Source organism: Ceratotherium simum, chromosome 12, assembly GCF_057802395.1.
Source record: "Ceratotherium simum simum isolate JZ-2026a chromosome 12, ASM5780239v1, whole genome shotgun sequence".
NCBI classification, from domain to species: Eukaryota; Metazoa; Chordata; class Mammalia; order Perissodactyla; family Rhinocerotidae; genus Ceratotherium; species Ceratotherium simum.
Genome location: NC_141911.1, coordinates 32431869 through 32444984, shown reverse-complemented (window position 1 = coordinate 32444984; position 13116 = coordinate 32431869). Strand labels below are relative to the sequence as shown.

The window sequence follows — 13116 nt, the reverse complement described above, 5'->3', positions numbered from 1 at the left end:
TTTAGGGGAAAGAAATTGGACAGAAGTTTTCTCAGGTACACACTTGAGAAATCACGAGGAAGAGAGGTGGAGATCTGAAGTACTAAGGAGACAGTCTTTTCAGGCAGCTGGCTTGTCAGGGATAGAGAGAAATATCACATGGTTAACCCTATGGAAAATCAGACTGCACTCTCAGCTCACATTCACGCATGTTGATTAAGTTGGCCTGATGTTCCAACCTTTAATGAAGATTAGGGATTTGGAATAGGGTAAGAAAACGAACTCTGGATTTGGGGTAAAATTCTGCTTTCAAATCTCAGTTCTGCCATAATTTGTAACATTTCTTCCTCTGTAAAAGAGGAGCAAGAATGCTTCCTCAGCCTCTGACCTCGATTTGTGAAGATCAATGTGATTATAAACATAAATGTAGTTTATGAATATTAAGGCAGTTTAATTTTTAAAAGGGAGCCTGTTTCCCTTATAAACATTCCTCAGTAGTTTCTGTGGCAATGCAGAAAGCCAATCTAAGACTGTTTTTAGAATTACTTGCTTTGAGAAGCAGGGATAGAATGGAACAAGGGAAGGACTTAGGTTCACAATCTAAGTGCAGGCCCCACATCTTTTCATGGTAAGAGCAGGAATGGATGTATGCAGGTGCTAGACACAGTCAGAGCACCACCATGGACTGCCCCAGAATTGGGGGGAAAAACAATCTGAGGCTTCCTTAGCTGCTCCTCAAGCAAAATCTTGGTGTGTTGGTCTGGATAGTGACTGGTGAGCCATTTTAATGCAGGAGAGCATAGACTTGAGGGTGGAAGTGGACCCTGGAGAACACTGACCGGTGAATGTGTTGAAAAGGAGGGAAAGATGAGAAGCATGGGTCACGAGCCTGAATTCGGGCTCCCAAGGATGGAAAAGACTGGAGAAGAAGTAGCGTTTAAAGACAGTATGTTTCGCGGTAACGTGAGGCTTCGGAAGACCGAAGCTTCAAGAAAATACTGGTTGGGTAATTAGCCTTCTCTTTGGTTGCGAAATCTTCCTCTGTGCTTCGGGGAATCCCAAGCGGAGGCCACTAGCATCTCGGTTCTCCTTCTCTTTTCCTGCGACTCCTACCCAGCCCCCAGCGCCCTCCTCCCACCCGGGCCGGCACGAGGCGGCGGTCGGGCCAGGACCCAAGAGCGCTGACGCGGGCCCGCCTCCCACCAGCTGCGACCTCAGTCACAGTCACCTGACGGAGCCTGCGGGGAAGGGCGGCCTTGGCGGCCCCGGGCCACAGCCGCCGGGCGTGGAGACCGCGCTCGGGCATCGCCTGCGCTGCGCGATGGGCGGGCCCCGTAGCCCGGGAGCCCGGGGCGCCCCGGCGCGCGCGCTCTCCCCGTGACTCTCCCTCGGCTGGGCGCGTCCAGTCTGGAGGCGGCAAGAAGGTCTGGCGGCGGCTCCGCCGGCTCCCAGGTACGTCGGCCTTTCCCGCCGGCGCCGGGCCCGAGAGCGCGCTCCGCGGGGGTCCTCGCACCCAGCCCTTCCCCGGGTGGGGCCAGCAGGCGCGCCGCGGATCCCGCTGCGGTGCGGCTCGGGTCCCGGCGGAGGCGGCGCGGGCGCGGGCGCGGGCGGGGAGAGCACCCGGCCCTCGGGGACGTCCACGCTCCCGCCGCCCGGTCTGCGCCGCCCTGCGCGGGAATGTGGACACGCGGAGGCCGCGCTGAGGTCAGCCCACGGGAGGAGCGGGGGCCACCCGGAAAGGGACCCGAACACGGCAGAGAGACGCCCAGCCCCTGAGCGTCCCGGTGCCCATGGTCCGCGGCGCGGCCGAGCGCCCTTCCAGCCTCGGAGGGCCCTGGGGGTCGCTGCGTGGAGTTTCCGCTGGGCTCCACGCTGCAGCGGGCCATGTCCCCGGGGAGACCGAGGTGGGTGGTGACCCCGGCCCTGTCCTCGGGCCACCAGGGTTCTCCGAAGGGCCACCCTCCCGCCGGCGGCTCTGAGCGTCCTCCCCGCCGCCTGGGCCCCCTTCACTCCGAGCGCAGGTGACAGGGATCAGGTAAAGGTGTTCAAGGTTGAACACGTGCGTCCTGCTGGGGGTGCGTCTGCGCTTGCCGGTTACCGCTAGGACCCAGCTTCGAAAGGTGGGGTTTCGGTCACCCTGGCTCAGAAGTGGGAAAGGTTCAGGACTCGGGAGCTGCCCAGGACTCGAGCTCCCTCACCCGGCGCTGGCCTCTGCACCGGGGCGCGCTCCACGTTCCTTCATCCTTAGAATATCTCTGAGTTATGTCTCTGGTTGGAAAATAACTTCAAGCATTTAAGCAGAGACGAGTTCTTTAAATAAGAATGCTCTCAAGTTCACCTTATAGCTTCAACTTCTATAAATGAGAACTTGTGTTTAGAACTTAAATACAAGCCAAGATAGCGTTTTTCTGTTTGAAAAAGGCGGGGGGTGGGGGTGCATTGTTCCGATTGTAAACTGAGATGATTTTAATTTTACAGAAGGTCTTGTCTTCACTGTTACTAACTCAGATCTTAATCGAAAAGCAACTGGTCGATAGGGCGGCCTGATTTGAAAGTAGAGATCAGAAAAAGGAAATGGCAAACACCCTTTTTGAAAGTGACTTATTCACCAGTATTTTGTTTCTTCCTGTTGTAAGCAGAGGACATTTGCATCTTTCAACTTTTTATAATGTACCCATTTTATCAAAATTGCCAGAAGTTGACAGCATGTTTTGGAAGTTTCTAAGCTATCAGTTAATTTTTTGCGTTATTTTATTTAAGAATTTGGCTTGGTTGGTTAAATATCTTGCAAGAAGTTGCAAGAGGCGGTGGCTAAAGGGTGGGAGAAATGGGTGAACTCTTTTTTTTTTTTTAGTTTAAATTTAATAAAAATTAAAAAATAAAATAAGATAGCTCAGAATTGCACATGAACCGGTAGTGGTCCTAGAGACAGCAAGAGCTCTTCATTTAAGGGAATACTGATTTCTCCCACCAGCTTCCCTCTGCCACCCATCTTTCTTTCGCAACCCTATAGGGTCCTCCATAGAAATATCCCTTCAGCAGTGAACACCCAGGAAACACACCCCTCTGGAAAGGCATATACAAGAATCCACTATCTGTACTTTCTGCAGAGTGAGGCAGAGAAGATTTTTTTCTGGGGTAGCCATCCAATAGCTGAGTGCTTTTAATACTCCGAAGCAGGTAATTTAATTTGTTTTTGGGAAGGATGAAAGTTAAAAGCAACACAAAGAGTAATAATGGGTCAGAATTATGGGTCAGCTGCTAGAACTATCTCCAAAGTTAGACCCTTTAGATATAAACTCCTTAAATGAGGAAGGGCCTCAGAAATGAAGAAATCATGTTGCAACTGAGGGAAGTCAGATTCAGAGATGAGAAGTGATCTGCCCAAGGCAAAAAAAAAAAAAAAGAATTTGGCTTTGTTGGTTAAATATCTTGTTTTGATTTTAGTGATTGGACATGATTTATTGTGTATGACATCCTGGATGTGACCTCCTCATATCTTTTAATAAATATAAGTTGTATTTACTCCTTCCAAATAGTAGGCTTGCTTGTCAAAATTATGGTTTTTTTCCCCACGATATAATTTAGAGTTTACAGTACTATTCCCTCATATTGAAAAGCCACATCTGAGTTTTTGAGTGCTGTCTTCTTTCTTATCTGTTATTACATTTAAACAATTCAATTGTTGCTGCTTGCTGCCTCCTCTTACCAGGTTCATTTTCCAGATTGCCAAAGAACATATGTTTTTGGGTACTTCTTTCAATGAGAGTCTATGGATAAAAATTCTTTTTAGTTTTTGAATGTCTGCAAATGTCTATCTCACCTTTACTCCTGAATGATAATTTAAATGGGTATAGACATTTAGATTGACAGATATGTTTTCTCAGCCCTTTGAGGATATTATTTCATTGTTTTTTGGCTGGGTGAGGAATTTTTAATCTTTTTTTGTTTGGGATTCAATGTGCATTTATAATTTGGGGACTTATGTTTTTCTTCAATTCTGAAAAAATCTTAGTTTATTATACCTTTTAATATTTGGATCCACACCAGCATATGTGGCAGGCCTGGGGTTCTAATTTCTTATAGGAGATTTCTCATAGGCTTCCTTCCAGGCAGGTTGAGACCCTGGGCCAGAGGGCAGAGATTTTTTAGGTTCCTATTCACATAAGGTGTAACCTTTTCCCTGCAGATGGCTTTATGGAGAGTCCACTTTCAGTTCTCTGCCATGCACTGGACCATGAGTCCCTTCTCCTTTCATGCTTCACCCAGGCATTACAGCCCTAGCCCTAAAGTGGGTATCTGGTCATGGTTTCACTGTAGCTTCAACTTCCTGTGTATCCTGGATCAGCAGATGTCCACAGCATAAGTTGCCTGTAATACCAGGCTTATTTCTCAGACTTCCATCCTTTCTGGGGTCTTGGACCAATAATTCCTTACCACTCTGTCAACTTTCTGAATTCTTTAAGTAGACAATTTTTATACTTTGTCCCACCCCACAACCCTCATTAGATTTGACTCTATTCAGTCTAACTTTAGCCATTGCCCTTCCATTTCTCAGTGTCTTACAATGAGAGGTTCTTGGCCCTGTGCTGCAATGTGGTGGGGAAATGGGTGGAGAGAGAAGTAATTCTGATCTTAAGTGTCAAGTTGTTAACCATAGTTTTAGCATCATCAATAATTATTATTTGTTGAAAACCCACATTGCAATAGGTACCATATAATATTTGTATGAAATAGCTCAAGATCTCTGCTCTCATAAATTTTACGTTTTAAAGAGAAAAGACTAGGACAAATTAGAAAAAAAGGTATTTAATCTAAAGCTTAGCTAAAAACTGATATAGATTTCTTAAGATTTGTGCTATTTATTACAGAATGGAAAAAATCAAATGAATTTTGTTTGCCCAGTGCAATTATACTAAGAGGGTTTTTTTTCAATAACTGATTAAGCAGAAAGACAATGGGATAGCTATAGTACTGGATAGTAATAAGCATCTCGTCTTAACCCTGTCGATTTTAGAGGTAGGTACAATATTAGAGCTCTAGCCTCTATGGGTTAGTTTCTAGTGTCAGCTGTTTCTGCTCCTCATACTTATTATCTTGCTTCGTTTAGTACCTGATTGTTTTTTTTATTTTGTACTGGACATTGTATTTGAAAAACTGTTTGTAGAAGGAAATTTGAGGCCTAGGATTATGCTATCTTCTTCTAGAGAAAATTTTCCTTTCCTTCTGCAGGTACCCATGAGTACCAGCATTCCAGAAATCATCTTAATCCATTTACAGAGACTGGGACTGTCTGAGCCATCCAGATAAATCAAAGCTGTGTGAAGACTTGTTTTCTTCTAGTTCAGCCTTACCTGTCCCATCCATCACTGCCCCAGACCTTAACTTTTATCTCCCTGTCCTTCAAGGGTGTCAAAAGTGCTGTGCAGCCTATCAGAACATGCTTACTGTGTTCAAGGTGAGAAAAGACAAGATGGAAAATTTTGGCAGAGAATTGGAAGTTATAAAAAATGACAGAGCAGTTGTGAAAAAGAACCAACTATAAATTATACAGATGAAAGTGACAATAACCAAAAAAATGTAAAAGCAGTGGATGGATTTAACACAGCTAGACTAAACACAGCTGAAGAAAGAATAATAAACTGGAAAATAGATCAGAAGAAAATATCTAGACTGAAATGTGAAGAGAAAAAAGTACGAAAAGAACAGAAGAGAAAGAGACATGGAAGATATAGCAAAACTAATGCTTAGATGAAAATTTATGACCTTAAATGGATATATTAGAAATGACGAATGGCAGAAAATTAATGAGCAAACATCTACCTCAAGAAATTAGAATAAGAACAGTAAAATAAATCTAGAGAAAGCAAAAGGAAGGAAATAGTAATATAAGAATAGAAATTAATGAAATAAAAAATTCTATAAAGTGAGAAGAGTTTTTGAAAACGCTAATAAAAATGATAAACCTTTGGCAAGACAATCAAGAAAAAAAGCGGGCACGAACAACTCATCTAAGGAATAAAATAGGGGACCTCACTATAGATCCTGCAGACATTAACATAATAAGAGGATATTATAAGTGTGTCAAAAAATTTGAAAATTTAAAAGTAAATGATAAATTTCTTGAAAAACACAACTTACCAAAAGAAGAAGAATAAGAAAATCTGAATAGTTCCATAGCTGTTAAATAAATTTAATGTATTTGACAAAAACAAAATAAACGAACAAATAACAACAACAAAAATGGCAGACTCAGAAGACAGCATTGGTGAATTCTGTACCAAAGGAAAGGAAAGGAAAGGAAATTTATAGGGCAATTTTACTTCTGAATATAGATGCAAAAATTCTAAACAAAATATTAGTAAATAAAATCCAGCAATATATAAAAAGGATAATACTTCCAGACTAACTTGAGTTTATTCTAACAAGGCAAGATTGTCTTAACACTAAAATTGATTAATGTAATCACCAGTATTTATTAAAAAAGAAAAGGAGGAAATTCATTTATTATCTCAGTAGATATAGGAAGAAAAAAAGAATTTGATGAAGTTCACATTCAGTAATCAAGAAAATGAAATAAAGGTATAAAGATTGGAAAAAAGAAATAAAACCATTATTATATCTGGGTGATCTGACCGTCTACATAGAAAATAAAAAAGAATCTACAAACTGTGGAATTACTAAATTTGCAGGGTTGCTCAGTGCATGGTAAATATATAAAATTTAATTGAATTTCTACATATATATGTATATGCCACATATAAGTAGGTAATACTATTTTCAAAGCTTCGCAAGTATCAGATGCCTAGGAATAAATCACACAAAGTATGCTCAAGACTTCTATGCAGAAAACCGTGGATATTATTGTGATAAATTAAAGAAGACCTAAATAAGTGGAAAGATAGAGCATGCTCATGGATTGGAAGATTCAACATTGTAATGATGTCAGTAATTCCCAAATTGATCTACAGATTCATGACATTGCCAATTAAAATAAACAGGTTTTGTTTTTGAAACTGATAAATTGGTTCTGCAGTTTATAAGAATATGCAAAGGGCCAAGATTAACCAAGACTCACTTGAAGAAGAAAAACAAGAAGGAAGGACTTGCTCTCCTGGATATTAAGATATGTTGTATATTTAATATAGCATACTACCAATACAAGGATAGAGAAATAGACATTGGATCAGAATAGAGAGCACTTAAACAGACCCACCCCTATGAGGACATGTGACTGTTGGCAAAGGTAATATTGTGGATTGTTTCCTTGAAATGATCTTTTTAAAAATGGTGCTGAGTCAATTGAATATCCATATTGAAAAAAAAAAATGAATCCTGTGTGCTACCTCAAATATTAATCCCAGGCAGATTATACGCCTAAAAGTGAAAGGCAAAGCAATAAAGATTTTGGAAAATAATAAAGAGAATATCTTCATGATAATGTAGGAAAGATTTTTTAAACAGGCCACAAAAATCACTATGACAAAACAAAATAGAAAATTTAATGACATCTGTTCATCAAAAGATTCCACTAAGAAAGTGAAAAGGCAAACCACAGAGTGGAAGAAGATATTTGTAACACATATATCTTCCATTTACAGAGTATATAAAGAGCCCCTATAATTTAATAATTATAATAAGGACAACCCAATAGAAAACAATGGGCCAGAGGCTGAAACAGGCACCTTATAAATGAGGATTTCCAAAGGATCATATGCAGAGGTGTTCAGACCCATTATTAGTCTAGGAAATGGAATCCAGACTACAGTGAGATACCAGGACCTACCTACCAGAACAGCTGAAATTAAAAAGACTGGCAGCGCAAAATGATGGCAAGTTGTAGAGGAACTGGAACTCTCCTGCAGTGCTGATGGGAACGCAAATTATGGTGTATCCCTACTATGAAACGCTGTGATCTGTTGGAGAAAAAACCAGAAATGTCTCTATATACTTGACATAAGAAAGATGTCAGGCTATAGTTTTAGATGAGAAATGAAAATCCAGAAGAAATATGCATGGTATGACCACATTTATCTAAAAAATTCGACAGGAGGGGATGCAAAGCAGTGGCATTCTTGGATTAAATTAATACAATTTTTTTTTTTTTTTGTAGAGTTAATGCAGTGAACAAATACAGACAAAGGAGGACAGATGCAAAGAACGAGAGCGCTGAATAGAGCCAAAGAAGGATAAAGGGCCCAGAAGGTGGGCAGAGAGCAAGTGTTGGATTCATGGTTGAAAGGAAACTGGCAGTTGTGGAGAGTGTGCAGACAGCTTTATTTCCCCCACGTGTATCGGAACAGCCCCATCCAGACTAAAGCACTGCTTTCTGCACGCACACCTCTGCAAGAAGAGAAGGTTCTGATGGCCTGATTGTTCCTCAGCCCAGCAAACCACCTTGCTCTGCATGGGCCTGCCTGCTAGTAGTAGGTGCCAGACAGGGTTGAGGAAAATGGGACCTTTTTCTTTTGGTCAAAAAGCATGCTACTCCTGGAGCTGCATTCAGTGAATAGTTATCCAATGAGAGCTGTGGTTTGGCTTTGTGAGATCTCCTACTCCTGGGAGGCACTGAGGCAGGGAAGAGGCATGCTTAAATATAAAACGGTGTGAAGTGCAGATATAGGTGATTGTAAATCCGTATGGTTAAGCCTAGCCCATTTCTTAAAATGCTTGCTTGTTCATTCCTCCATTCATTCATTCACTCATTCTTTCAACCCATGTTTATTGAGTCCCACTCTGTACTCTCAGATGGTATTGTGCTTTTAAGTCATTGTACAGTACAGTCTATCTGTGTTAGTGTTGTTGGATGCGTCAGGGAATTCATTTTTTATCCCCATTCATACATTTCATGTGCCTCTCTGTTATTTCCTGGTAGCTCTGTGTGTGTGTGTGTGTGTTTGTGTTACGCCTTACAACACATTTCTCAAGAACTGGAATTACGATATGTTGTCAAACACAATCACTCATTTGACCCTCTTTTATTTGTAGGTTGAATCACTGGACAATGCTGCATGCTTTGTGGACAGTGTGGGTTTTGGGGGCCGTAATCAGCTTCTTCAAGGAAGGGGCCGCTGGTCAGCCTCATTCTCTGTCTTGTGACCCCACTGGTATCTGCGATGGCCGCTCCAGATCTTTAAACTCCATCCCCTCAGGGCTCACGGCAGCTGTGAAAAGTCTTGACCTGTCCAACAACAGGATCGCCCATGTTGGGAACAGTGACCTGCGGAGGTGTGTGAACCTCAAGGCCCTGAGGCTGGGGGCCAATGAAATTAACACAATAGAGGATGACTCTTTTTTCTCCCTGGGGAGTCTCGAACATTTGGACTTATCCTATAATCGCTTATCTAATTTATCCTCCTCCTGGTTCAGGTCCCTTTCTTCTTTGAAATTCTTAAACTTACTGGGAAATGCCTACAGAATACTTGGGGAAACATCTCTTTTTTCTCACCTCACGAATTTGCGAATCCTGAAAGTAGGACATCCTGACTTCACTGAGATTCAGGAAAAGGATTTTGCTGGGCTAACTTTTCTTGAGGAACTTGAAATTGATGCTTCAAATCTCCAGCGGTATGAGCCCAAGAGTTTGAAGACAATTCAGAACATCAGTCATCTGATCCTTCGTATGAAGCAGCCTGTTTTACTACCAGAGATTTTTCTAGATCTTTTAAGTTCCTCGGAATATTTGGAACTGAGAGATACTCATTTAAACACTTTCCGTTTTGCAGAAGTACCTGACGATGAAACCAATACATTGATTAAAAAGTTCACATTTAGAAATGTGGAAATCACTGATGAAAGTTTTAATGAAGTTGTGAAACTGTTGAATTACGTTTCTGGAGAGTTCGAATTAGAGTTTGATGACTGTACCCTTAACGGACTTGGTAATTTTAGGATACCCGATAGGGACAAAATTAAAAATCTAGGTAGGTTAGAGACACTAACAATACGGAAATTGCGTATTCCAAAGTTTTACTTATTTTATGATCTGAGTACTATTTATTCACTTACAGGAAGAGTTAAAAGAATCATAATAGAAAACAGTAAGGTTTTCCTGGTTCCTTGTTCACTTTCACAACATTTAAAATCATTAGAATATTTGGATCTCAGTGACAATTTAATGGTTGAGGAATACTTGAAAAACTCAGCCTGTGAGCATGCTTGGCCCTCCCTACAAACCTTAATTTTAAGGCAAAATCATTTGACATCGTTAGGAAAAACTGGAGAAACTTTGCTTACTCTGAAAAACCTGACTAAGCTTGACATCAGCAAGAATAGTTTTCATCCTATGCCTGAAACTTGTCAGTGGCCGGAAAAGATGAAATATTTGAACTTATCCAGCACAAGACTAAATCGTTTAACCCAATGCGTTCCCCAGACACTGGAAGTTTTAGATATTAGCAATAACAATCTCAATTCATTTTCTTTGTTTTTGCCACAACTCAAAGAACTTTATATTTCCAGAAATAAGCTGAAGACTCTACCAGATGCCTCCTCCTTACCCATGTTACTAGTCATGAGAATCAGCAGAAATACAATAAATACTTTCTCTAAGGAGCAACTTGATTCTTTTCAGAAACTGAAGACTTTGGAAGCTGGCGGCAACAATTTCATTTGCTCCTGTGAATTCCTGTCTTTCACTCAGAAGGAGCAAGCACTGGACCAGATCCTGATCGACTGGCCAGAAAACTACCTGTGTGACTCTCCATCCCACGTGCGGGGCCAGCGGGTTCGGGACACTCGTCTCTCGGTCTCTGAATGCCACAGGACAGCTCTGGTGTCTGCCGTGTGCTGTGCCCTTTTCCTGTTGATCCTGCTCACTGGGGTTCTGTGCCACCATTTCCATGGCCTGTGGTACATGAAAATGATGTGGGCCTGGCTCCAGGCCAAGAGGAAGCCCAGGAAAGCTCCCCAAAGGGAAATCTGTTATGACGCTTTTGTGTCTTATAGTGAACGGGATTCCTACTGGGTGGAGAACCTCCTGGTCCAGGAGCTGGAGCACTTCAACCCTCCCTTTAAGTTGTGTCTTCACAAGCGGGACTTTATTCCTGGCAAATGGATTATTGACAATATCATTGACTCCATCGAAAAGAGCCACAAAACGATCTTTGTGCTTTCTGAAAACTTTGTGAAGAGTGAGTGGTGTAAGTACGAACTGGACTTCTCCCATTTTCGTCTCTTTGATGAGAACAATGATGCTGCCATTCTCGTTCTTCTGGAGCCCATTGAGAAAAAGGCCATTCCCCAGCGTTTCTGTAAGCTGCGGAAGATAATGAACACCAAGACCTACCTGGAGTGGCCCACTGATGAAGCTCAGCAGGAAGGGTTTTGGTTAAATTTGAGAGCTGCCATCAAGTCCTAGGTTCCTTCAGTAAAGGCCAGTCTTGTAAAGGCCAGTCTTGGTCTGGTGGTGGTCTTCATATCACTAGTTGTAACTAAGCCCATTCTGACACAATTATATGTAAACCACATGAATGTACTGCCATTTGAGGCTTTGCTTACTAAAACTACTGAAACTGTTCAAATTTGGTCTAGAGTGCTGTTTTATAAAAACTGCTACCAGATTGGAAAAAAAATGGTTTTTGATTTTTCTTTATCCTATGAGATAATCAAGATCTAAGTCCATGATTGATATCTTAGTTATCTGTAGCAATTGCCTTAGTTCATTAGGAAATAGCACAAATGATCAGAAGATTTCAGATGAATGTGTCCGTCAGCTTTCTGCAAGGAGATGCATCCGTGTCTATAGATGGCATTCTCCATCCCACCTAGCTGTGTGTGACTGCTGCTCTCAAGAGCAGCAAGGCAAAATGTTTGGGTCACTCAGCCAAACTTGTTGTTATTCCTAGAAAAAAGTGTTGTGTGTCCCCATTAAACTTTACAAGATACAGAAGACCTAGAGGGTGGACTGGGTCTTTCTGAGTACTTGATAGGTTTCTCTGGCCATAGTTACTTGAGAGAGGGTACATAACACAAGATACAGTTAATTATGTCTATCCATGAAAATGAAACCAGGGATGTTAATAAAATACTCAATTTAGAAGAAATTGAAAGAAGCGTCCCATATCCCTGAGTCTGAGCCTCCTTCATCCTTTAACTACATGGGAAGTTCTAATTAGCATCTGGTTATTTTGGCTCTTGGTTCCTGTCTTCCTGTCTGTTACCCTTGCATCATGTTGCTTTTTTCTTCCTTGAAAAGTCTTTTTTCTGATTCTAAAAAAGTCTTCCTTTTCTTTTTCTTCTGAAAATTTATAAAAATACATGTAAGCTAAACAGATTTTTAAACAAGTATATACCTATGGGTTCCTCATAATGACTCAAAAAATATTTGATACACAATAATTCAAAAGATAGCTACTACTTCCATATGTTAACTTTTATAATCTAGATTTAATAATACATTAAATTTAATGCAATGAATGCATTACATTTAAAAGCTAAGAGCTATTTACTGATTGGTGCAACTTTCTTCTTAAACCGAGAACCACAAGTGAAAGGAAATGAACCTCCTCTGACCCTGGTCAATTCTCAGCCAGAACTGCGTTTGTTGGTTAATTGGGCTCTGGAGTCAGAAAGACCTGGGTTAGTAGATGTGTATCTTTGGGCAAGTCACTTAACCTGATCCCAGCTATTTTCCTGTCCTTAAGATAGGTATAATAATATCTACATCATAGGGTATGATGTAGATATTATGTACAGTAATGTAAGTAAACCACTGAGTGCACACCCCTTGGTTACCATTCCCCCTGGAGGGGTGAGGAGGGCAAGAGGCGCACGCCTATGAGAATGGAGACTGTGGGGCGCTTGCACGGGGTGACAGAGATGCCTGTAGTAGTTGTTAGCTGCTATTATTATTTTCCAAGAAGTGATGTGTCTCCTTATATATTATGGCTTGTAGATGGGTATTTTTCTATTATGGGTACTAGCAAGGATATAAGGGACCCTGTTGTTTGCAGAAGAATATCCCAAAGCAGTAAGTTCATTAAGTGCATCACAGGCTTTAGTCCTTGGGAAACTCACATAGTGTTTCTTCTCTCTCATACAAACTCCTGGGAGAGTGTTATGGAGGAAACAGTAGCCAGCCTAAGAAAAAAACAGGCAAGTTCAGGAGAAGGAAACTTGAGGAGATGCCACAGAAAC

General features: G+C 41.5%; 1 protein-coding gene across 3 annotated transcripts; it reads left to right on the top strand.

Moving 5' to 3' along the window:
* Window positions 1–1297: 1297 nt before the first annotated feature.
* On the top strand, window positions 1298–12168 carry TLR2 (toll like receptor 2). Of its 3 annotated transcripts, none has more exons than XM_004420930.3 (3): window positions 1298–1431; window positions 8093–8184; window positions 8968–12168. In XM_004420930.3, the coding sequence occupies exon 3, from the start codon at window positions 8984–8986 to the stop codon at window positions 11336–11338; it is 2355 nt and encodes a 784-aa protein (XP_004420987.1). In that variant the 5' UTR covers window positions 1298–1431; window positions 8093–8184; window positions 8968–8983; the 3' UTR covers window positions 11339–12168. The 3 variants fall into 3 exon arrangements, with proteins under 3 accessions (XP_004420987.1, XP_087293633.1, XP_087293632.1); XM_087437506.1 differs by lacking the exon at window positions 1298–1431 and adding an exon at window positions 5178–7997; XM_087437507.1 differs by lacking the exon at window positions 8093–8184.
* Window positions 12169–13116: the final 948 nt, after the last annotated feature.

Bases quoted from the DNA above. Each gene is read 5' to 3' on its own strand.
- TLR2 (XM_087437507.1), top strand. From the start codon at position 8,984: ATGCTGCATGCTTTGTGGACAGTGTGGGTTTTGGGGGCCGTAATCAGC.